Source organism: Sander lucioperca, chromosome 5 (genome assembly GCF_008315115.2).
Source record: "Sander lucioperca isolate FBNREF2018 chromosome 5, SLUC_FBN_1.2, whole genome shotgun sequence".
NCBI classification, from domain to species: Eukaryota; Metazoa; Chordata; class Actinopteri; order Perciformes; family Percidae; genus Sander; species Sander lucioperca.
In genome coordinates, this window is record NC_050177.1 from 19,441,932 (window position 1) to 19,466,532 (window position 24,601).

The 24,601-nt window shown below is 40.7% G+C and overlaps 1 protein-coding gene across 1 annotated transcript in view; it reads right to left on the bottom strand.

The window, feature by feature from the left end:
• Positions 1-3,810: 3,810 nt before the first annotated feature.
• Positions 3,811-24,601, bottom strand: part of zmp:0000001236 (mastermind-like protein 2) — a 43,179-nt gene continuing 22,388 nt past the window's right edge. Inside the window, exons 2-5 of the mRNA XM_031297528.2 lie at positions 11,832-13,061; positions 5,592-5,756; positions 5,362-5,470; positions 3,811-5,273 (exon numbers count right to left, since the gene is read on the bottom strand). Coding sequence (XP_031153388.1) covers positions 4,429-5,273; positions 5,362-5,470; positions 5,592-5,756; positions 11,832-13,061 — 2,349 coding nt within the window. The 3' untranslated portion in view covers positions 3,811-4,428. The remainder of the gene's footprint in view (positions 5,274-5,361; positions 5,471-5,591; positions 5,757-11,831; positions 13,062-24,601) is intronic.

Sequence of the window (24,601 nt, forward strand, 5' to 3'; positions counted from 1 at the left end):
TTATTTTAAAATGGAAAATAATGCAGCAGAGTTTTGAGGACAGATTCTGCAACCTGAGGAAAAACAGCGGCCACAGATCACCTTCCTCGTTAACCCTTTCACTGCTGAATCCGATTGTTTGAAAGCCCCTTTAGTGACAAATGAGTGAGAGAGTTCTTCGAGTGGCCACAACCGAGTTCAAGCAAGACCTGAAAAGGATTGTGGATAACAAAGACTGTCAGGTTTCCCACTGAGTCAATCTAAGTGAGAAAAAAAACTATGAAAACTGCTATGTATTATGACTGTCATTAGATCTGGAAGACACTGTTGCTGTTGTAGTGTGGACGTGCATGTGTTGTGTGGCTTTTTGCTATGGTGCGGGTTTTTTTTGTGGCTCTTTATACCTAACTGGTTGGCCACCCCTGGTATAGTATGACGAAGAAAGTGAAAAAAAATGCATAGGTTATCGTAAAAAGTGATGAAAAAGGAATAGAATAGCATGACGAAAAAAGTGATATGTTGAATATTTGACATACTATACTATGACTTTTTTCAACATACTATACAATGACTTTGTTTTTCATACTATACTCTAACTTTTTTATCACTATACTATGACTTTTTTCAACATACTATACTACACTTTTTTTCAACATTTTATACTATAACTTTTTATCACTTTTTTTGACATACTATACTATGACTTTTCATACATTTTTCGACATACTGTACAAAAACTTTTTACTATCCTATGACTTTTTTTACTATGATTTCTTTTTCACTTTTTCAACACCTATACTATGACTTTTTTTTACATACTGTACTATGACTTTTTTATCACTTCTTTTGACATACCATACTATGATCTTTTATAATTTATTTGGCATACTACAGTATACTAAGACTTTTTTTCAACATACTGTACTTTGACTTTTTTCATACTATTCTCTCACTTTTTTTATCACTTTTTCGACATACTATACTCTCACTTTCTTCAACATACTATACTATGCCTTTTTCGACTTACTATACTATGACTTTTTTATCACTTTTCAACATACTATACTATGACTTTTTCGACATACTTTACTATGACTTTTTTATCACTGTTTTCGACATACTATACTCTCACTTTCTTCAACATACTATACTATGCCTTTTTCGACTTACTATACTATGACTTTTTTATCACTTTTTCGACATACTATACTATGACTTTTTTACCACTTTTTTCGACATACTATACTATGACTTTTGTCAACATACTATACTATACTATTTTCGACATACTATACTATGACTTTTTTCTTCATACTATACTATAACTTTTCTCACTTTTTTGACATACTACACAATGACTTTTCTACTATACTATGCATTTTTTCTCACTTTTTTCCTCATACTATACTATGACTTTTTTCGACATACTATACTATGCCTTTTTTCAACATTCTATATTATGACTTTGTATCACTCTTATCACTAAGTCTATTACTATTAGTATATTAATGTAAAAAGTAAAATATTTCCTTCTGAAATGTAGTGGTGAAAAAGTAGACTATGAATAAAAAGTCATAGTATAGTGTTTCGAAATAAATCATAGTATAGTAAGTTGAAAATAGTACTGTACTACGACTTCTTTCTACATACTATACTATCACCAGCAAATAGGCACTGCTGTCTCTTACCCTTGGTTTGATCCCCAGTCCGGGCTGGGCCTTTTTCTGTGGAGTTTGCATGTTCCTACAGACTTTCTGTGACTTTTTTATGACTTTTTTGATATACTATTTTAGGACATTTTATCACTTTTGTCGACATACTATACTACAACTTCTTTATCACTTTTTCCGACATCCTATATTATGACTTTTTACCACTTTTTTCAACAACTACACTATGACTTTTTTATCACTTTTTTGACATACTCTATGACTTTTTTTCAACATACTATGCTAAATCTGTTTTCAAAATATTATATTTGTGTCATGGTGGTATTCAGTGGTTAGCACTGCTCCAACTAGCACCAGCAAATAGGCACTGCACCTTGGTTCGATCCCCAGTCAAGGGGATGGATTTTGCATGTTCTTCCTGACTTTCTTCAACATACTATACTGTGACTTTTTTAATCACTTATTCAACTTACTATACTGTGACCTTTTGACATAGTATGCTATGACTTTATATCACTTTTTCCGACATACTATGAGCTTTTTATATAACAGATAATATTCAGGGTATTGTAGTCTTTTATCAGACTGGCTTACAAAAATGGAGGGCAAGTTGTATATATTTATAATGTATGACAGTGCAAACACTCATTTACAAAATATACAAAAATACAAACAAGTGTAATATTCCCTTAACAATAATCTAAGTTTGTCTCTAGATCTCCATGTTTGTGTAATTCTTTGTTAAGGAACATTGGTCTTTGCCAGATCCAAACTGTGTCATAAGTGCTCTGCAACCAATAAATAACCCAATGATGCCCCTGATTCAAACCTTTTACCTGTTTTTGGATGTGAAAGATAATGAGTTTTTATTTCATGTTTGGTGAAAGGAGATTGGATCTGAAAAGAACATTCTGCAACAACACTTGGCAGTACAGTAGCCCACTTTGTATTTGACTGGAACATGGAAAGATAAATTCATATATTTTGAGATATTCAGTGCACTTCTCTACAAATCATTCTGACAGGGCATGGAATGGACCTTTTTTTTTTTTTTACAGTGTGCTGTTACTCAACCAGACAACAAATGTCCACATGGATTATGTTTCAACCTCATGAGCCATTGGATTACAGACATTAGCAATTTCTACTGTTGAAACTCATTAAAAGTCCTTCATGCTGAGAGGTAGGCAGTGCCAAACATTTTGTTTTAGAAGCTTATGATGTTTAGCTATCATTGAGAGTTAAAGTGCCCATATTATGAAAAAAACACTTTTTCTGGGATTTGGGGTGTTATGTTGTGTCTCTGGTGCTTCCACACACATACAAACTTTGAAAAAAATCCATCCATGCTGTTTAGAGTGAGATACGGTTTCTGAATGTGTCCTGCCTTCAGTCTCTGGGTGAGCTGTTCAAAATCGGCACGGCTTGTGATGTCACAAGCCGAAACGAGCAGGCTAACCGCAACCATTAGCTCGTAGCGTTAGCGTTAGCATGCTAACGCTAATGCTAACACTAGCATGCTAACGCTAGCATGCTACCTCGTTCTCAATAGCAAAGCACTGCTACAACACACACAAGTTCACCATAATCTTCAAAAGAACTACTTACATGTGGGCCCTCATTTAGAAGTCTCCCAGCTAATCCTGCCTTGTAACTGACCGAAGGTGTAGAAACAGCCTTTCTTTTACTGTCTATGTAGCTAGCTAGCTGACATGATCTACATCTGAGCTACTGGGCATGTGCGAGTGCAATCAAAGATAGTACAGAAGAAGAAGGAGAAAAGAGGTCTTACTCTGTAGCTAAAACAGAGACCAGCTGAAAAGAGGATCTGCAGTAGTGAGCGAGAGCGGTGCAGTACAACAAAAATATGGTGTTTTTTGAAAATTAAACCATGTAAACCTATTCTGGTACAACCTTAAAATACAATTATGAACCTCAAAATGAGCATAATATGGCTGCTTTAAAGCAAATTGTCACTGATATGTATAGATGTCCATATTGGCATCATGACATACTTTTTTGTTTATTAACTAAGAAACAAATTACAGCTATTTCAATTAAAGTTAATTATGATACAATAACTATATTTCAATAATATAGTAAGCCACAGAGATCAAGCAAAACAAAGCATCTCTTCAAGAAGAAAACAAAAACTTCAAACTTTTCAAATCATTTTATTAATTACATGTATTATAATGTCTCATTACTATCCCAATAGTTATTAAATACCACATGAAAAAAGAATGGTTACATTACTTAAATTGCATCAAAAACTACCACAGATGAAAACGCTTAAACAATAAGTGAGAAAACATTTGTCGTGGCAAGATTCTGTGTATGGTAGCAAAACGTCTGATTGTAAATACCGTATCATGCTAAATAGTGGATGCAGATTTAGAAACTTAACTTGGAATACCAAGATGAACTTGAAAGCAACACAGCGATGTTTTCTTTTCACAGTGTGAATTTGGTATTGTATCCTATACGACAGCACTACAGCATGAGTATGACAAACAGACCACACAAAATGTAACTGCAAAGAAAAGTTATTTCTTGGCCAATATACCAGGAATAAAATATGCAGAGTACTAAGGACAGAACACAAATTCAGTTCACAGTAAATGCAATACAAAACAATACAGTATACTTGGATAACAAATAATATGAGTTTATAAAATTCCATTTTAACATTATTTACAAATGTTACCCCTTGCACCTTACATCCATAACCTCTATACTTTAAGTAGCGGGTTGATTTTTAGCAATCTGTGACCCAAATTCAAGAGTGACTGCCCAGAATCTCATCCAAATTTATATCTTTCATCCAATCATCATTCCCAGAGCCCGACTTGAGGAGAGAGTCTATGAAGTCTGAGTCTGTGTTGATCCCTGGAACTGTGTTGTCTCCCTCGGGGAGGAAGTCAAAGGTCAGTCGGTTGGCCCGGTTATTCTGGTAGCTGCTCGAGCTGGGACTGGGCTCTGCAAAGTTGCCTGCTGGTACCCTCTGTTCAGGAGAGGCCTGGTTCAGGTTTCCCACTGCTGATGGAGACCCCATCATTGGCTGTCCTGGGCGTGGGCCTGTGTCTCTCATCGAAGGGTTAAGAGGGAGCATCCCAATGTCTGGTGCTAACTGGTTGGGAGGGCCGATATGCCTCTGTTGGTACGGATGGTTTGGCATGTCCAGCTGCGCCCCCTGAGACTGTAGAGGATTGAGTATCCCCCTAACACCAAGTCCAGTTGTCACTTGCTTGTTGGCTGAGCCCCAGCCCATGTTGACATTTTTCATCAAGCCTCCGAGAGCCTGTCCTGGTACCCCTGAGGAATGCAGGTCAGCTGTCGTTCTTGTGTGTTGTACACCTGCTACATTGTTCATCCCAAAAGAATTTCCATGCGTGCTCGGCCCCAGGAACCTAGCTTTATTTTGATTTAGTCCAATTCGATTCTGATTGTTATGCTGCTGGAATGGGCCGATACAAGAACTCGGACGGCAATCGGTCCTGATACCAAATCTGCGGTCCGATGGTGAAGGAATCATCTTTGGACCAGACCCACTGGGGAGTTGACAAGGCATGGACTGGAGGTCATTCTCAGGGCCATTGCTGGAAGACTGGGATGAGTTTGAACCTAAAGAGATAGCAAGAAAAACTGATTATAAGTATGGTCACTCATCAAGCATGTAAAGCATTTCTGACTTCTCAGAACTGTACAATACCTGTGAAGATGTTTCCTTGCTGAACTCCCACCATACTTCTCGACTGCTTGTAATCAGGCGGCGGTCTTGTGAGATGACGATTGAACTGATCATGTGCATTGTCTTTGTCCTTGAAAAAGGAAAGACAAAATTGGGAATACTGGTTATATGATTGATCAATTCTACCAAATTCTCACAGTCTGAACTGCTTATTAATTAGCAAAAGCTGTACGATGTAAGATGCAGCTTACTGAATTGCCAATGGTGTGCTGTTGTTGATTAAGCTGTCTCTGCATGGCCTGACTTTTGGCCGGGCCTTTCTGCTGGTTGTTGGGTGCTGGGGGCCGTGGCTGGGACTGGGCTGACAGGACTCCTAAGCTTCCATTGGTGGGGAGCCTCGGACCAGGAGGAACACCCTTAGAAAAAGAGACATATGATGGTAAAACATTAATGTAGACCTACTTTTTTCATTTTCAAATACGTCTTTTTATCTATTCTCTGATTAATGCCTAGAGATGGGAGCCAAAGGGAAAGCTGTTGAGGTAAAAAAAACAAACAAAAAAAAACTAAAATAATGCAATAATATAAATTGACCGCTAGAGGGCGAAACTATACAAGACATCATAGATCTGTTTCAAAGATGCTATTCAACCAATGTGGTCAAGGCTACTCCCTCTGCAGATGAAAAAGGGAGACTTGGAGAGAGGCTTTTTTTGGAGGGGGGAGTGCGAGCCCTCCTCAAGGCCTGCTTCTCCCTTGATAATTGTGTCTAAAGAGAGTGGAAAGAATCCCTGAGACAGCAGGAAATGTGTGCCAATGGGGAGTTAAGCGCCAGCACCATGACTACCTCCATTTAATAAGCTCTCCTTTACTGATCACTGTGTTGTGTTTGGCAGGGAGGCATTCTATCCACTAGAAACCCATTTGGCTCCTGACACTATCACACTGATTAAAATGTTGTAGTCGGCAGCACTCAAACCAAATTGAGATAGCCAAACTAGCTTTTGGTTTGAAGTCTTGTCCTGAACGTATGCATTTGCGGATAAGCTTTCACCACCACGGGTGTATGAGATGTTATATGTCCTTGTAATGCATATTTCTTAGCTTATTTAGGCAGCTGTGAAGACCATCCAAGCGCTCCAAGTAAAACCTATCTTTCTCGCGGACACAAGGACACTCTCACTATGGTCAAGATTCAACCAAGTGCAAGCATTTGTCATAAGGGAGGTTAATGTGCACCAAATCCAAGTCAACACACGCTGTGTATACAATGTCAGTCGTTGTGTTGACTTAAAATGTTCCCAGGGTGAAATGGATTAGAAATCAGTGCATTTAGCAGAAACTTAGAGGACAGATTCTTTGCAGAGGATGAATCTCTACAGGGTGGTGACTTTGTGAACCCAGAGAGAAAAAAAAACAGAAAATAGAGAGGGAAGTGTGTGCGTGTGTGTGTGTGTGTGTGTGTGTGTGTGTGTGTGTGTGTGTGATAATGAATGGGGCTGAAATTTGGAGAACTAACGAGACAGGGTTGGAGAATGAGGGAAGTTGAAACTCATCAGGAGTCACAAGTCATTTCACATGAGCTAATATTCGCCTTCTCGCCGACTTCAACCCACACAGCAAACCAAGCATGGCAACAGTGTTTTCTCCTGTTACTCCAGAAAGCAGTCACTGGCTTTGATTCACTGTATCCAGTTATCGAGACTGTGAGAAATTGTGACCATCATAGACATTTTCCCTACAGAGGTACACTGGAGAGGGCTTATTCCATCTTTGTTGTAAGAAAAACCCAATGAGGGGTGTTTTAGCATGTACAACTGAGTAATCCTTCCTGTCATCCCGATGTGTCATGAAGCTGTTTTCCATGCCCTCCCCTCTTTCATTCTTCACAAGCTTGTTGTTAATGAATACCACATGTGGCCCAGGCCTCAGAGAAGGAGCGGAGTGATTTAGTCTCCCATCCTGCGGCATTGCAGGCAGCTGACAGTGATCCAGGCCCAGCCTTCCCGGCTCTCACACTGCACTTCCTCCAGTCTGGACTCAGGACACTGTCCCTGGGGAGTGCCTCGGCATCTGGACTTGGCCGCGGCTCCCTTTCCCAGGAAACAAGTACTCCCTTCACAGCACTGGCGGAGTGACCTGGTAGGCTCAACCCCCGTAGCCCCACTCTTATCCTAACTGAGGGATGTGGTGCCACAAGATCATCAACAAAAGTTGAGGAGTCATTATTTACTGCAAGCAAACCTTTATTTTAAGTTGCAGTTGTAAGTTTGGGTACTGCATTTTCAGTAAGGAGAGCACTCTGTTCTGCAGGGAGCAAAGTACAAGCTCTTGTGTAGCATTTAAATGGAAATCTGTATGAGCTGAAGCGAATCACTGGGATGATGAAATTGCTGCCAAATGTCTTCACTTGATCTAACAGCACTGTCTTATGTTGAGCAGAAGTGTAAGTTAGTTTGGATAAGATTGTCTGTGAATCTGAATGTAAATGTTTAAGTATAATTAAAAATACAAGCATATTAGTACATTGTGTACCGCTAGAGGGATTGAAAGTCAAATATACAAAAAACTGTAAATTCTTTGTTATGACTCAACTTGTCATGAATCATTTAGATGCTTCAAATTATAAATAGATACAATTAAATGTATAAATCTAAAAAAGGATGCCTTTGAATAATCCCCATTGTGAAAATGAATGTTAAAAATGTAATTAAGAGATGAGTTAATAACTCAAACACAGTGTTCTCAGTTTGTGCTCAAAACATGTCGCTTAAATATTCTTTTAAAATAGTCCTTTCTGTATGATGGCTGTATTGCATTCAGTTACCAGAATTAGGAATCACTTTCATTTCAGACATAATACATAACAAAGACCTGTACTTGTTACTACACCAGGATTGTGTTTTATTTTGCTATTTACACGGTCATGGAACCCTAAAAGTCAGTTTTTTTTCCTTTCATCTTAAATACAACATACAGCTCCACTACTGATGGGACTAGCTACATTTTGTCCTTGAAATAGCATTGCTAACCAACCACAGTAACTCAGGTTTCATAATGCCTTAGTGTCCTCTACTGTGAGATCCATACTTTGAGTGTGTGTGTGTGTGTGTGTGTGTGTGTGTGTGTGTGTGGGGGGGGTGTCCATATATAATCGTGAGGTCCAAAAACCGTGAGTCCAGTATACTTGTGGGGTCCCGACAGCTTTGTGGGGCCAAAATGCTGGACCCAACAAGTTTAAAGGGCTGTTTGAGGGTTAAGACTTGGTTGTAGGAGGTTGTTAGGTTATGGTTAGGGTGAGGGTAAGGGTTAAGATTAGTAGTTGTGATGGTTAAGGTTAGGGTAAGGGGCTAGGGAATGCATTATGTCAATGACAGGTCCCCACAAAGATAGTGAAAGGCACGTGTGTGTGTGTGTGTGTGTGTGTGTGTGTGTGCGTGTGTGTGTGTGTGTGTGCGTGCGTGCGTGCGTGCGTGCGTGCATGTCCTCATAGCTAGAGAGTTGCAGAGTGGTGAATTGGAAATGTTTGACTCAGCAACCGATTATTAAAACTGTAAGAAGCTTCAAACAAGCACCAAAGCTCACGTCTCTGGCTGTTTTAAAAAGGCTCCATGGCTTCACTCAGTGGGAGGAAGCCCACTGCTACTTGCTAGTGTTACACAGGGGATCAGGGCCCTCTTGCAGGACCTTTATTTCTCTGCCATTACTAATTCAATTCATTGTGGGAAAAGGCTCCACTCTTTTCTCCTCTCTGTGAGCTACCCCTTCCTCATTTGCTAGACTTTTAACCCTGTCAATGCTGACTGCAAAAGACAAACACCAATATCAGCCTTTTTTTAAACACTTGTTCTAAAACCATGGTGGCTCTTATTTCTTCTTCTCAATTCCTACGCTTTCATACACCCAGCTTCATGTTTACATATATTATTTGTTCAAACAAAGTGCACATTAAAACACAATGTCCTTGGGAAAGCTGTCTCACCAAGCCTGTACCCCTTCTACACCTGAGCACAGCTGCATGTCACATCAGCATTTTAAAGACCAAAGGTGACTGAGCTTTTACTTTCAGCAGCTTTTTTTTTTAAAAAAGATTATTTTTTGGGCATTTTCAGCCTTTATTTTTGACAGGACAGCTGAAGACATGAAAGGGGAGAGAGAAGGGGAATGACATGCAGCAAAGGGCCACAGGTCGGAGTCGAACCCGGGCCCGCTGCTTCGAGGAGTAAACCTCTATATATGGGCGCACGTTCTACCAAATGAGCTATCTGGGAGCCCTTTCAGCAGCTTTTTTAAATAATTTATCAATATCCATTCAAGCTTTTTTCATTATTTGATATCCAGCTCTTCTAAGTCTCTTCCCCTTATTTTTCCAAACTGTCAAACTGTCAAAAAACATTTTTTTAACTGCTTATGTTTTAAAGTTTAGAACCACAAAATATTATTACTGATTATGACCACTGCTGACACTAATACTAATTCTGACATAACGAGTACATAATGGGTTAACATTTCACTGGGACTGTACCTTAACAAAAATGTATTGACTTTTTTTTTTTTGGTTGATAGACTTGATAAAAAAATGAAATGATTGTGTGTATAGAAAATAGTCCTGAAATTCACACATTTTAAAAGGTTTTGTATATTTCTGCCTCACACATTCATAGAAAACTTCTAATAACACAAACACTTTTTAAGTGCTCATATTATGCTCATTTTCAGGTTCATAATTGTATTTAGAGGTTGTACCAGAAAAGGTTTATGTGGTTTAATTTTCAGAAAACACCATATTTTTGTTGTACTGCACATTGCTGCAGCTCCTCTTTTCACCCTGTGTGTTGAGCTCTCTGTTTTAGCTACAGAGTGAGACATCTCACTTCTGTTCCATCTTTTTTGGGAATAGCACATGTGCAATAAATATTGCTAGCTAGTCAGTTACAGAGCATGAGGGAGTGCCATGCTAGCAGCTAGGTGAGCATTATAACGTGTGTTACAAAGTGAAGCACGTTTGTCTTTGAAGTAAAGGCTGGACTACAATAGAGCTGTTTGGAGCAGTTTGTGAACAGTGTTTTCTGTTGGAGATGGTAAGTCCCTTTGGGGTGGACTTTGGGCTTTTTCATTTTGTAAACCTATAATGTGCACAAAAAAGATATATAACACAATAAAGGAAAGGGAAAAATCCAAAAAGCATAATATGAGCACTTTAAGGGAAGTTTTAAGACAACCCATGAACACACACGGCCATACGTCCTGTTTAGAGTGTAAATGTCTCTCTGGTACAGTACAGGTTCTGTTTTAGCCATGTGTGACGACGTATTTGTCATCCTACCTTGTTTACCTCCACGCCTGTATGACTCCCTCCCTCTCTCCCACCCTCTACCAGTCACTTAAGCACTTCCCTTGATCTGTAGAGCTCTCTTGTGTGGCTCACATTATCATTTCACACAAAGACAGCTACAGATACTGTTAGAGCAAAAATGAAAGAAGGGGACGGTCTAAATCTCCCCAATCATAACAAATCAGTGATTCAACCCCCGGCACCAGGCTAAGCAGATTACTGTCATTTTCCACCACTTGTCCCTTTTAGCTAACAACCTCCAATTAGCAAATCCCGCTGTGCATATCTGTGCCCTGACGGGGAGCCACCATGACAAGCAGAGAAATTAGAAGTCCTGCATGTTAATCTACCATGCTCTGGCAATCTGTGTCATCGTCAACACTTTCAGGGGAAATACATATTCAAGGGAGTCACAACGACAAAGGCACAGTCAGGCAGCTAGAACAATGCAAATAAAGTCCTAAAACACACAGCATTGCATTGTTGCTGTTTCAGACAGATTGATGAGGAAGACTAAAAGCTGAATTATAATGGCCGTTCCCAACCTAGCGCGCCATCGTGACGTCAAAATGACGTAGATCTTGCCGGTACGCCCGGATTTATAGTGCGCCAGCCGAGGTCGCGCACCACTCTTTTTTTTTTCAGCGGCACATGAACGAGCTCCTGGGCAACCGGATGCCAGGACTCTCAGAGTGACTGCAAGTCTCTCTTGTAAACTTACTGGGTTAAGATGAGTTCTTTTATGGTGAATGAAAGGCTTGATCCCACCAAGTAAGTCATCAAATCAAATCGAAGCATTGACATCAATGCTGCTGCCAGTTCTGCTGTTGTTGTTCTAGTCCGTAGAAAGAGCAAAGTCGGTAACCTTTCCTCATTAGCGCTTTAGCTGACTCATACATATAATCACATAGCTACATGAAGGTAAATATATGTCACTTAAAGACCTTGCAACTACAAATCTGGTGATTTTAGATGTTTACAGTACAGTTGGATTCCATGCTCTTCTATAGTTGTAAAAAGTATTGAGGTTTTGGATATGGTGAAAACTGCTCAGTCATCAACAAATGCACATGGCCATTTTGTTCAAAACATAGGAGATACAACGTTTTCACCTAAGAGCAATCCTGTGCAAAGTAATTTTGGACAGAGTCCTTACCTGTCGTTGTTGTGACAGTTTGAATGGTAGCCCTGCGGGAACCGGCTTGGGTTGCAGACAAAGAGCACCTGATGTGGAGATCTGTTGGTTCTGGAAGTGGAGAGCTGAATGTGGCTGATTCTGGCCAGTCGATGGTGGCTGCTGCTGCTGCTGCTGCTGCTGCTGCTGGCCTGAAGTCTTGTTCACTGAGCCTGCCATGATTGGCATCGGTTGGTTGGCAGAATGGGGGGCTTTGGGGCTGAAGTGCAACGTGGGCTTGGTGCTGAGAACCTTCATGTCCAAATGATGGGAGCCATTGTGGCCATTTGACTTGAAGAGGCAGTTGTTGATCCCTTTACTCTGTGAGCCCATCCTCTGCTGGCTAAGCGGGGCCGGGCTGGAGACCTTGTCCTGGGGGAAGGCGCTGGTGGAGGAGTGGGTGCTCATGGCAGGAGCCCAGTTGGTCAGTCCTGCAGGTGGTGTTTGATGGTGGTGATGGAGCAGAGAGCTTGGCTGTTGCTGGTTGGCTGCCATCTGCTTCAGCTGCTCTGCGTGGGATATTTCTGGCCAGCAGGGCAATGCTCTGGGGTGTCCTGCCTGAGTGTTAGTTTTCTGCGACGTGGCAGTAGAAGACGTGCTGGTCAACGTGAAAGAGGGTCCGGCCGAGGCTGGTCGAAGCTGCGGCGAGCCAACATGAACCTGGCCAAAGTCTGGGGAGTGCTCCATCTTTATGGGCTTATCCATTGGGGAACACAGACTGGCAGCTGCTCCTGCTGAGCTTGGCCGGCCTAGATCCAAACCGAATGTATCATCCTGCTTCAGCATCTTCTCAAACTCCAGGTCGTTCAGCGTTGGCACTGTCTTTGTCAGCTCATCAAAAAGATCCTGGAGCTCTGGGTCAATCTGACCACCACCTTCGTCTTTGAAATCAAAAATCATCTCTGCGTTCGACTGGCCACAAGATTGGACCTCAATGGGCTCTTTTTTCATTTCTTTCAGGGTCATGTTGAATATGTCTGAGCCCACTCCATGGGGCATCATGTAATTCTTCCTCTGCATGCCCATGGTTGAGGACCCTTGCAGAGAATGAGACTGTGTTAAGTTATGGTTGCAGGGCCCGTGTCCCAGACCACTAGTATCCACACGGACCCGCTTAAAGTCGGATCCAGAGAAACCACAGGAGAGCCCATTCTGCTTTGGTGCGTGTCCTGGTGCGTGTCCCTCAATCTTTCTTCGCAAAGATCCTTGAAGCTGCAAAACACAACACAATGGGGATAAGAAACACTGGGTACCTTCACCTCACCTTCATTTCATTCATTTATTATTTATAGGGTAAGTGTTTAAAAAAAAAAAAAAACTCCATGGTAATGCAGTTTGAATTTCAAGAGAAGACTTACCCACAAGAAAACATTTTTATAACAAGAATTTAATTATTGCACTTGGTTCAAAAGCTGTCTTGTGATCCAATTTAAATGGAGTATGGGTGCATTACATTTACATGCAGCTCAAAGTATCACTATGTAAATTAATTCGATTTTACAGTTCGCTCCAGGGCCTTTAGATGCTGCACACTCGACCAGCTTGTGGAATTTAGGATGATTACTTTTATTAATAGACAGCGTTTTCATTCAGTAGAATAGCTTGATTTCAGAACAGTGTTAACATCTCAAATGCTTTATTCTGACAATAATCAGCCAGTCACATCACTTTGTGAAATCAAGCAGATACATTCAGGTAACATACATTTCATTTATTGTTTTATTTAAATACTTGGTGAGGCAAAATGTTTAGATATATTATAATGTAGTTGGAGCACAGAGGATGGGCTGAAAAGATAGCTAGGCATCTGATAGAGTCAGCACACCGCAGAGAGAACAATAGGGTCTTTGTTTCCCTCATTTGCATACATTATATTTTCTTCCATTGTGCTTCCTTAGATAGAGTTTCTCCTTTGTGGCTGAGATTCTGCTTAACATTCTAGTGATATCTGACTTTTTTTTTTGTTCCTATATCCCCCTGTCTTCATTTAAGGTAATAAGACTCACAACTCTAACCACTCAGTAACATCTCCATAAAACTGAAGCATTAAAAACCCCGAACAAAATGCGCATGTTATCACAGCATAAAACTAGATTATTTGTATTTCCAGGAGCAGATATTGTTGTCGTGTCAACAAAACAATGGAGTTTGAGCGTATGAGTCATTAAAAATAATTCACTGAGAAAGAAATTGTCTATCCAGTGGAATACAAAAGGCACACTGTTATATACGCATAAAAATGACTGATTATCTGACCATCTTGTGGTGCCTGCATGGAAACAAAATGGCTTGGATCGTACACCAACCTGAGCACAGCACAGCGCAGGAGAGGAGTATCAGTGTGGAGCATATTTCACTGTGGGAACAAATGTGAGTCATTTCCACCTGCTGGCACACATTACATTAATATGATTCATAGCCTGAGGGTTTGGAGTGAATCCTGCAGTTCACTACACTGTTTGTGACTGTATTATCTCATGCTAATCTGATTAACAACTGTTCAGAGATACATCTTCACATTTTAATCAAGGCATAAATATATGTTGTATATATATATATATATATATATATATATATATATATGGAAAGTACCCCATGCCAATCTCTAGGTATGGTGAAGGGTATGTTCATTCCAAAGGCCAAGGAAACTTTATCAGGATGCATAGTATCCTGGATCCATGAAATAACTGGCCTTTAAAAATAAAAATCTGCCTGCCTCTATGGGAATTTAACATAGGGGTGTACTTACTTATGCCCCCTGTATTTTAAGGAAGAACATTTATTTATTTACGATACATTATTCATTCACAAAGAAAATTGGTGTCCTTAAAGGTTGGATTTTTCCTCATTTTTTTTTAATTTAATTAAGGCATTAAGATCAATTTCCAAAAGATTATTTTTTTATTCCTCTTTTTACTCAACTTTAGCATGGGTTCATAAACTTATGAGTGCCACTGTATATATATATATATATATATATATATATATATATGTGTGTGTGTGTGTGTGTGTGTGTGTGTGTGTGTGTGTGTGTGTGTGTGACTTATTAAAGCTAATAAGTGTGTAAGAGTTTCAACATATACAATGCATGTGGATGATGATGATTATTTTTATGGTGGTGGTGTTGTACTTAAAGGGGGAGGGATAACTATTAATAGTTTTACATTAAAGGCAGGTAACGTTAAAAAAGGTAGCAAGATTTGAAAGTAGCATCTCCTTGGGGGGTTATCAACCGTGCCTTTAATACTTAGTTAACTATTAATGTAACATGCACAATATTTGTTCTTAATGGGCCAGAAATGTTGTTGTTTTTGAGGTAGTATGGTCCTGTAAGTGTAGTGTAATTCAGTCTTAGTATTTTTGTATGTATTTTTAAATGTAGCACAGTTAGCCTTTTGTATATTTAAATTTAAGTAGAAACTGCAATGCTTGTGAAAGAAAAGCAACTGGTATTTTGAAGTTAGATACACTTTGCCACAAAGTAAACCTCAGTAGAAAAGTTCTTGACAGAAACTAGAGAGAAATAAATCTTGTCAGATGATGTAATGACAGGCTGAATGGTGCCAAGTTAATACAGAGAATTAATTTTGTTCCATAAGTGCATCCACAGTAGGGCTCATTCACTAGCTCCCTTTTACCATCTTCACTGAGACCCAGACTATTAAACATTGTGACTACTAAACTCCAGACTACTGGACATCTGTTTTTCTCCAAACGCAGATGAAAACAGGCCTTCTAGTGTGTGCAGCTCATGCACTCTTTCTCTCTCGTTCCAGAGGGCTCTTTCTGGAGAAGACAGACAGGAGTACTCATCATGGTTCAAGGCACTGTCTGAGAAAACAATCATGAATAATGGAAAGGACAGTGGATGTGTTGCAAAAAGCCATAGTGAGAGTGGGTTGCCTCACCACTGCCTCTGTGCCATTTAAAAATGGACTCTAGTCAAGAGTAGTTCTTAGTTCAAATTCAAAACTGAACCTTCTTGAGAAGTGCAGTGGAGATTTTGTTAGATCACTGTCATGTGTGCATCCTTCATTTGGCAAAAAAAAAAAAAAAAATTTTTTTTTTTTTTTTTTTTTGGAAATGTAAAGTGTGTTTGAGCTTAGATAAAGGTTCACTCATCGCTCACTACACAGAAGCAGTGGCCTCCTAGCTGGCCTGAAATCCTCATGACAGATCTCCGTGTGATCTGAAAATAGATTTCTTGATTAACATTTAATGAGCTTAGAAGCTCAGAATCACTTGAAAGTGACTCCTGCTGCACGAGAGGCTCACATGTACTGTATGTATTATATACTGATCATCTTAGAGATGAAAGAATAACTGCTGATATGTATTTTCTGTGTTGATTAAAAGTGATTCAGCCACTGTCAACGCCTAGATTAGTAGTAAGCAGAATGTTTATTCAAGAATGTTATTGTTCCAAAAGAATTTGTTTGTACGGAAGCCCTGAAAGGCAAGGTGAAAATGGCCAAACATCGGCAGAAAAGGCAGTTGGGCTGATCAGTCACCCCAAATTGGTCAAAAAAGTGCCTCAGAACACACCAAAGCGACGAGACGTAATACATCTCCATAACAGCAGGCGGCGCTAATCTATATTGTCACCCAAAAATGAAAACCGGCAGCTGATTGGACGAACACGTCAGATGGGTCTTATTTCTCCGGAAATTCAAAGACAGACTGTCATGGCGGCTCGTTCAGAATACGATCTCATATTGTACTAAAATAATTCACCGAAACGTGTTTCTGAAAACATTTTAAGCGAGAAATAGGCCATGCAGTAGCTGTCTTCATGTCAGATCGACAAAGGTCAGTTTAAAAGATTTTCGTCAGATTTTGAGAGACTCTAGTCACGCTCATTCCGCTCCCCGTTTCCGGGTTAGCACTCTACCAATCAGATGGGTCATTTGAGTCCGACTGCCGGCAGTGCCCGCCCCGCCGATTATACATGTCAAATCGGCCAAAATGAAGGACGACGGCCCCTCGGACGGACGACGGCACGGAACACACCGAACAGACTTGAGTCACTGACCTCGCCAGACTGTCCAACGGCCGATTATCGGCTCTGTGTGTCTGGGCTTTAAGCTGACCTGTGTGCCGCAAGGCATGTAGTCTGCCAGAAAGCCAGAAGAAGAGGAGAAACAAGCCAATAGGCTACACCTGTTTAACAGGCATAAACATGTAGCTAACCGATATTTCAGTCTGCTCTCATCTGCTGCCATTACACAGCACAAATAGGGAATTCTTACAAACATGCTGAAACAAAAGTTCCCATCGGACACTGTTTAACCCAAGTCACAGACACATACACATACACAGTTCCATTATGTTTTACAGTAGACATTTGTTGTTAACTAAGAAGGTAAAACCTTTTGTTTATGCTGCATTTGCTTTCAATTCCCTTTGCATCATGCACTAAGTGCTTCAGAATGGCTTTCTTGCCCTTAAAACAGCCTAAGCAAAAGTTTAACTGAGATAGAAAAACGAGCTCATATTTTTTACGAAAATAGTTTACCGAAACGTGTTTAAGCGAGAAATAGGCCATGCAGTTGCTGACTCTGTCTTCATTTCAGATCGACAAAGGTCAGTTTAAAAGAGATTTTGAGAGGCGTGCGTGCGTCACGCTCATCCCGCTCGTCATTTCTGGTAATTGGTCATTGAGTCCGACTGCCCACTGGCCGATTCAACAAGTCAAAACGGCTCAAATGAACGCCGACGGCTCCTCCTCTGACTGACGACGACACGGAACACACCAAACAGACTCGGTTCACCGACCTCGCCAGACTGTCCGACGGCCGATAATCGGGTTGGTGTGTCAGAGCCTTTAGAGCACCAAGTTCCTCATGAGGAAGCAGGTTGGGGTAGTGCAAGGGTTAAAACAACCTTTACGGAACAGACAGAACAAACGGAGCTACTTCAGCGTTCAGTGCCACGTGCGTATCCCAGAAGTGAAGTAATGTCTGATTTTCCCCCAAACCACAATCTTTTTCAAAAATAGTCTTGGTGCCTAAAACCTAACCAAACTGCAACCCTTTCACAACATTGACTTGTTTGAATCCGCGACCGTTAGGTTTTCCGGTTTAGATATGAGGATGGAAAACTCTCCTATAGAAGGTAGGAATAAACTACCCATATCATCTTATGCTTTGGAGGACTTGTTGGTTTGGAGGACGTTTTTAAGATTCTGGTGTAACTTATTTGTGGAATCCATCCATTCTATGTGCTTTAACTGAACTACTTATGGACAAACAATTTCCAAGAAAAATAATTTTAAGAGAGTCAAGAATGGATGTCATTTTTTGACTACAACCTTTCCGATGCTGCTCATTGATGCCCTTTGACTGTGGCAGTGAGGAACCTGACCTTGGCCACGTCAATAGAAGCTATCTATTCCTGGGAGCTGAAGGGCTGGTAGCCCATGTGTCACGCTGAGCAGTGTGGTGATGCTGAGCACTGTGGATGGGGCTCCGGGTGAGCCGTCACAGGGACGCAACACCAGCCTCCTGGTACCATCTGTCAGTCCAGTGGCACAGCGCTCAGAGCCATGCATGCTTAAAGAGTATAGTTTTGAGAGTGTTCGGAGGCTTTGGGTCTGTGTTTGGGTATGAGAGCGTGGTTCAACAAAAGATGGAGCTCGCCAGCCTTTAATCTATTCACCAGAGGCCTGAAACATGTTGCAATCCGCTCCTGCGAGAGATCGAAACCTTCCTCTCTGCATTTGACATGGAAAAAACAGTCCCAAAATAAAGAAATAAATATGACTATTGTGTTCCTAGGGAGACATAATATTTATGCGGTTCTGCAGGTTGCATACTGTTGCAAGAGGGGATTTCAGCTCGTTTATTGCCAGATAAGAAACAAGAGCCCTCAGACCAGTGCCAATGATCAGCTGTCATACAAAATTCAGCTATCTGCTTGCAAAATGCTGAGCTAGTGTGGAGGACTTAGAGTAATTATGGGGTTTCTACTAGCTGTAAGCTCAACTATATCCAGAGAAATTGAATAAAACATCCTGGATAACTTGAAAAGTTTAATTATTTAAAGGAAGGTAAGAAAGCTGAGGCTGAGACTGCTGTGGTACAGTATGTGTCACAAGGCAATTTATAGTTTCAGTCAAAGCAGGTCGGGGGGGCTGTCAGATTCTGCTTTGTCTTTCCTGTAACCTGTTTTTAATCCTCCTTTGTTACCAAGTCATGGCTTGTTTTTAATCAGCACATTTCAGGTAACCGCAAGGTGTGCACAATGTATCTGATCCTATGAAACAACTGAATATGTCCCTGGATAACCATGATTAAATGCTACTAACACAATACTGACAATTTAGCATTTTTAGTTTGAGTTTAAGCTAAGCTTTAAGATTTTTTTGGGCTTTAAGGCGTACATAGATTTAATTTGAAGGCAAGATTTGCATAGCAGTAACAAAAGAGGAAATGGTATAACTTTAAACGGCGCACTGAGACAGCAACAAGCAATTATAACTGAGTTAATATCTAAAAAGGAAACATGCCACACCAGCAAAGGTATGTTTTATGACAATCTAGCAGGAAATACTAAACTAGATGCTTTTGAAGCAAGGTTTGGCAGACAAATGATATAGCTGCCTCTTGGAAATCTTGGCAGCTGCTTTTAGCATTAAAATAAAACAAAAAAACAAGAATAAATAGGCCTTTTTTGTCCAAAAAAAAACAGTTTTGTTTTTCTCAAAACAGAATACTTGGAATAGAAATCATATTCCTGAAACATATTTAATCTGTTTCTACAGGGCATGTGGCTTACGGTTGCACAGGGATGTGAGTATAGATTCACGGTGTGCTTCCGTAATCAGGCTGGAGTGAGTTGGGACGAAGCAGCACACTGCAGAGGTGGGCTACTTTTGGCTCATCAGCACTTTGCATCCCCACACTTCCTGACACAGTTGTATTAGATTGAGGCTGCCCTCCAGAGAGCAGGCAGGAGAGAAGGATGAGCAGCAGCAGCAGCAGTAGTAGCAGAAAGAAGAAAAAAAAAAGAGAGGCAGCTTTGTGGCAGCCTCTGGGAAATGGGAAGAGATGATAAGAGCTCCTTTGAAGAGAATTCATCCATTATGTTTACTGAAGGAGGATTTTTTTTTAACAGTTAATGTAGCTCTGCTTCAACATTGCATGGAGAAACTTGCTATTTTAATAAAAGGCAGCTTGCACATGAAAAAATCTTGTTGGAGACACTTCCCATTCAAATATGGGCTCTCCATTAACCAAATGCAAAGAATAGCCAGCATTCCAATCAGTTCTTGATTTGGCGTGTCTTTTGTTCCAAATCAAGCAGATGAGTTTAATGTGATATCCCCGGGGCTGAAAGAGGGAAAGGAAGCAGCTCCGAAAATATGCATGGACCCCAGAAAAGAAATATGTAGGGGCCCCTTAAAAAAAAGTAACAAGCAATGCTACTATCTATGCAGTCACCGGCCACTGCACACCCATTACAATGATGAGAGCCGAGCTGCAAAGAATAATAGACTAGATGTCAACTATTAAAGGGGCGCTATGCAGTTTTGGACATTTCTTCGCTGTTTTCTCGCTTTTTGCTGGCAGGTTTCTCTATAGAGCTCCCCCTACAGCTTCGGAATAGATATTCGGCAGCTCCTATGTTTACTCATGTCTGACTCCTCAATCGGTCAGTCTGCCGTTTCCTCTTTCTCTGTTCCTCCGACAATGCTTTCCTAGCTTTCTGCTTCTTTTTAGCCAGCTAACAAGGTAGCGATGGAGTTTTTCAAAAACTCCATCGCTACCTTGTGAGCCGGTTCCTGAATGGGCGTATGTGTGCAGTGCCGTGAAGCAATTCGTTACATCGCGAGACCTGATATCACGCCATACTTCCTGACGCTGAGGCCGGCAGCCCGCCGGCTGAAAATTGCAAGGGTGGGTTTTCTGCTCACAGGCGCTAGGGGGAAGCGAGACGACCACCATTCAACTCAAAAAAAGCCATATAACCATTCCAATGACTCTGATGCTGTTCAGTTAAGGTAAATTAAGCTAAGAGAGCATAAGCATTAAGCATAGTTCTCCTTTAAATCAAACGCCAACAATTTTTTTAGTTGTGGACAAAGCAAGACATTTGTGGACGTCATCTTGGGCTTTGGAATGCACCGATCGACATTTTTTAAACCATTCTTTGACATTTTATGGACCAAACCATTATTCGATTGAACGAGAAAATAATCGACAGATTAATCAACAATGAAAATAATGGTTAGTTGCAGCCCTAGATGAGATGAGTCCTGAACTGAGAGTGAGTGAACAAGGTGTGTGAAGCTACTCTTGGATAGTTTGAGTCATTAGTAAAGCTGATTTTGAATACAAATGTATTCCATCGAGTATATTCTCCTGTCAGATTCCCAGGATGGCAGAATAGCAGTGAAGTGATCCTGGGAACAAATATGGCCTGTGTGTGTGTGTGTGTGTGTGTGTGTGTGTGTGTGTGTGTAGGAGGGGGTAGCCAGGCTCTGTCAAGGCATCAGCGCAGCACCAGCTAGGCCACGCCACTGCAGACGTACCACAGGTCACCAACATCGCAGTGACAAGCCGTCACATCACATCACCCATGGCCATGTGGCTCACAGAGCCTCTGACACTGCTGTCGCCTCTCATCCACATGTCATTCTTAACCACCGAGACATTTACTGAGGAGGACTGAGGGCTCCCCGGACTCAGGAGCAATCCCATGCAGCAAGCTTCACTGTAGCTTCCAGAGTAAAAGGGATGCCTTCGATAAATGATTCAAAGTGGGAAACTACAGGATGTGTTCATAATGCACGACTTTAAACCACATTAAGCAAAACTGAAAAATAATGTCCATGTTGAACTGCCACATCCTGATCTTTGGCCACAGGATCATTTTTTTCCTATAAAAGCAACCACCACCTTCGTCTTCACTTAGTCATTGTAAGTGAGAGAAAGGCGATGGGCAGGAAGACATCCCACCATTTAACAAGCCCAGATAACCATACAGCTCATGCAATCCAACTGCATATAGGCTAAGCTGCTATGGTAGCGCAAAGGGTTTAATTTCGTTTGAATTGGTCCAGCACCCTCTGAGCTGGAAACACCCTATATCAGTTTTTACTATTTACTATCCACATTTAAAAGTGCTGCATGCTGTGCACCAAAAATAAAAGGATATGATGCATACCATGACACGTTTCTTTAAATTGGTATACTGTATGTGAACTATGTCCGCTTAAATGTAAGAGGCAGGAGGTAAACTATTTTCAGGATGGAAAAAAACTGCTTGAGGGTGTGGGTGGGTTAACATAAATCAGAACATTAAAGGATTCCTAACAGCCAAGGCTTCAAAACAAGAATTGATCAATCCCTGCAGACACCAGAGGTCACTGTGAGCATGACAAAAAGGAAAGAAAAATCCTCAAGTTAACAATCCTGGGATGTTGGAATTAGTTATTTAGAGAATGTAAACCAGGATAATACTAGCACTGAAACATATGTCTTGGGGCTATATGACATTGGTTAACACATTAGGTTCTGTAGATTTTTTTTTTTAGTCTACCTATGACATTACACAAAGATGTTACCACTGCAGAGGTAAAACAATCATGTGAAAAGATAGAGATAAACGACAACGTGATGATTTCAGCTTCTCTGAAAAACAATCCCTTGTTAAACAGGTCTATAGCTCTCCGAGAATGTTTGTGCCCTTAAAAGGCCATCGCCATACAACCACAAGTACCTTTTTCCCAGCAACCGTCAAACACAAGGCCTACCTCAGGTCATGCCACAGGAAAAGGCCCATAAGCACGGAACAAGTTCCCTTCCTGTTTTCAAAGACGATTCCTATGGCATGCAGAGCCGTTTCCTGCTCGCTAGGCTCATTTCACCATCTCAAACATCTGGCTGCTCTTCAGCATGCAGCTGCAGCAGGGTGAGAGCCAACAGTGCCACTGCTGAGTAGAGCAACACAGTCCAGAGCCATTCCAGTCATATCTCTGGCCACAAGAAAGAAAACCAACATCTAGCTTCACTAGCAGCCCACTAGTCTGCAGCAACTATTGATCAGCTAATCTTTAATTGTACCATATTTAGTACTTAAGCGCTGTTTATGTCCTATCACAGCTATTTGAATTATGACTTTTTTGATGCTCCCTTTTAAGCCCAGTGACTGCTATTCCAAATCAGGAAACAATATTGGTCAATATCTAATTGCAGCAAAGTGCTCTTTAGCAGCATTGCTGTGGCGATTTCCCAGTGAAACAAGGATCCATTTTACATCCCGTGGGAAACCTGGGCTGAGTGGTAAATGCTGTGCTAATGCTGCTTCACTCAGCCAGGTCTTGATAAGCCTCATGCTTTTAGAGAAGGGAAACACATTTAGTGTTTTTAAACCGCTTCAACGGAGAAAGCTTGGAAAAATCCACCGGTTGAAAAGGGTATACTTGTTGGGTTTTGTCATCTCTCTCAGCTTTCACTTCAATTACACACACACACGCATTAGACTGGCAAGCAGTCGCGCTAATCTGCACTCGTGCTCTGAAACAATCCTCTGCTAGTTCGGTTTAAAAAAAGGGACTGCTGCAGCTAGAACGTAAGAAGAAAAAATAAATGAGTGGGAAGCTTTGTTTGACTCCCACTCCTATCAGTTCTGACATTCCAAATAAGGTCTGTGCAGACCGGTGCTGGCAGAGACGGACACAGAAAACACTGCCGAGCTCTCACAGATTCAAACCAAGGAAAAAGTGTGTGTGTGTGTGTGTGTGTGTGTGTGTGTGTGTGTGTGTGTGTGTGTGTGTTTGGGGGTGGGGAGCACTGGGGATCATGGTACAGAAAATATGACCTCTAAAAATGTATCATTACCATGACATTTCCCAGAAGGACAAAAACAAAAACATCACATAATGTATCTTAGATATTAGTTAGATAATGTACCATCATCCATGAAAAACAAACAATTCAGTTACATTCAAAACTGTTGGCCTTAATTCTGGATAGATGTGGCCTAAAACACAACTGGTTTTCACACTGTTCAGACTGGTGAAAAGTCTTTGGCTCAAGTTTGACTGCCACAAAAAGCAAAAAGAAACCCAGGGGAATCATCAGGTAGAGCAGTAAATTAATAGCTGCACTAGATAACTTTGAACACTGCTGGTGTGAGGTAACTGGGGTGTCTGATTTGAACTCTTAAAGCTCTATTAATAAATCATTTATATTATTATTGAATCAAATTATAATAATGTGAAAGGGCTTTTGCCCTTGGTGCCAACCTAACTCCACAGAGCTTTTTATCCTCTTTTAACTCAGTGTTTTGGTTACAGCACATTTACGGTTTGGTTCTGTCTCATTCATTCAACCTTTATTGATACTAATAAACTAATTAGATCATTGAGGGGCGAGCCTAATTTACAATGACATTGAGTCAATTACAAAGACAAAGAGAGAGAAAAAGGACAACACGAAGAAGAAGCAATAGCATCATAAAAATAATAATAGCTACAAAAACTTTCTGATTTGGAAAAATAATTTGATAGGTGAATTAGGATAACTAGGATGTAAATTAAAATACGGTTATGTAAAACAAATACAAGTAGAGGTTTAGAAGTTTAAAATCAGATTCTTAACGCTCTCATCTATCCCGTTTCCAACTGCAGGTCGCAGTTTTCAACAAAAACAAGCTCTGATAAATCCACTGCACGCTACATTCCCAGCACCAAACATCAGACCGACAGAGTTGACTAGCTGGTGAAGAAAGTGTAACATCTAGCAGCT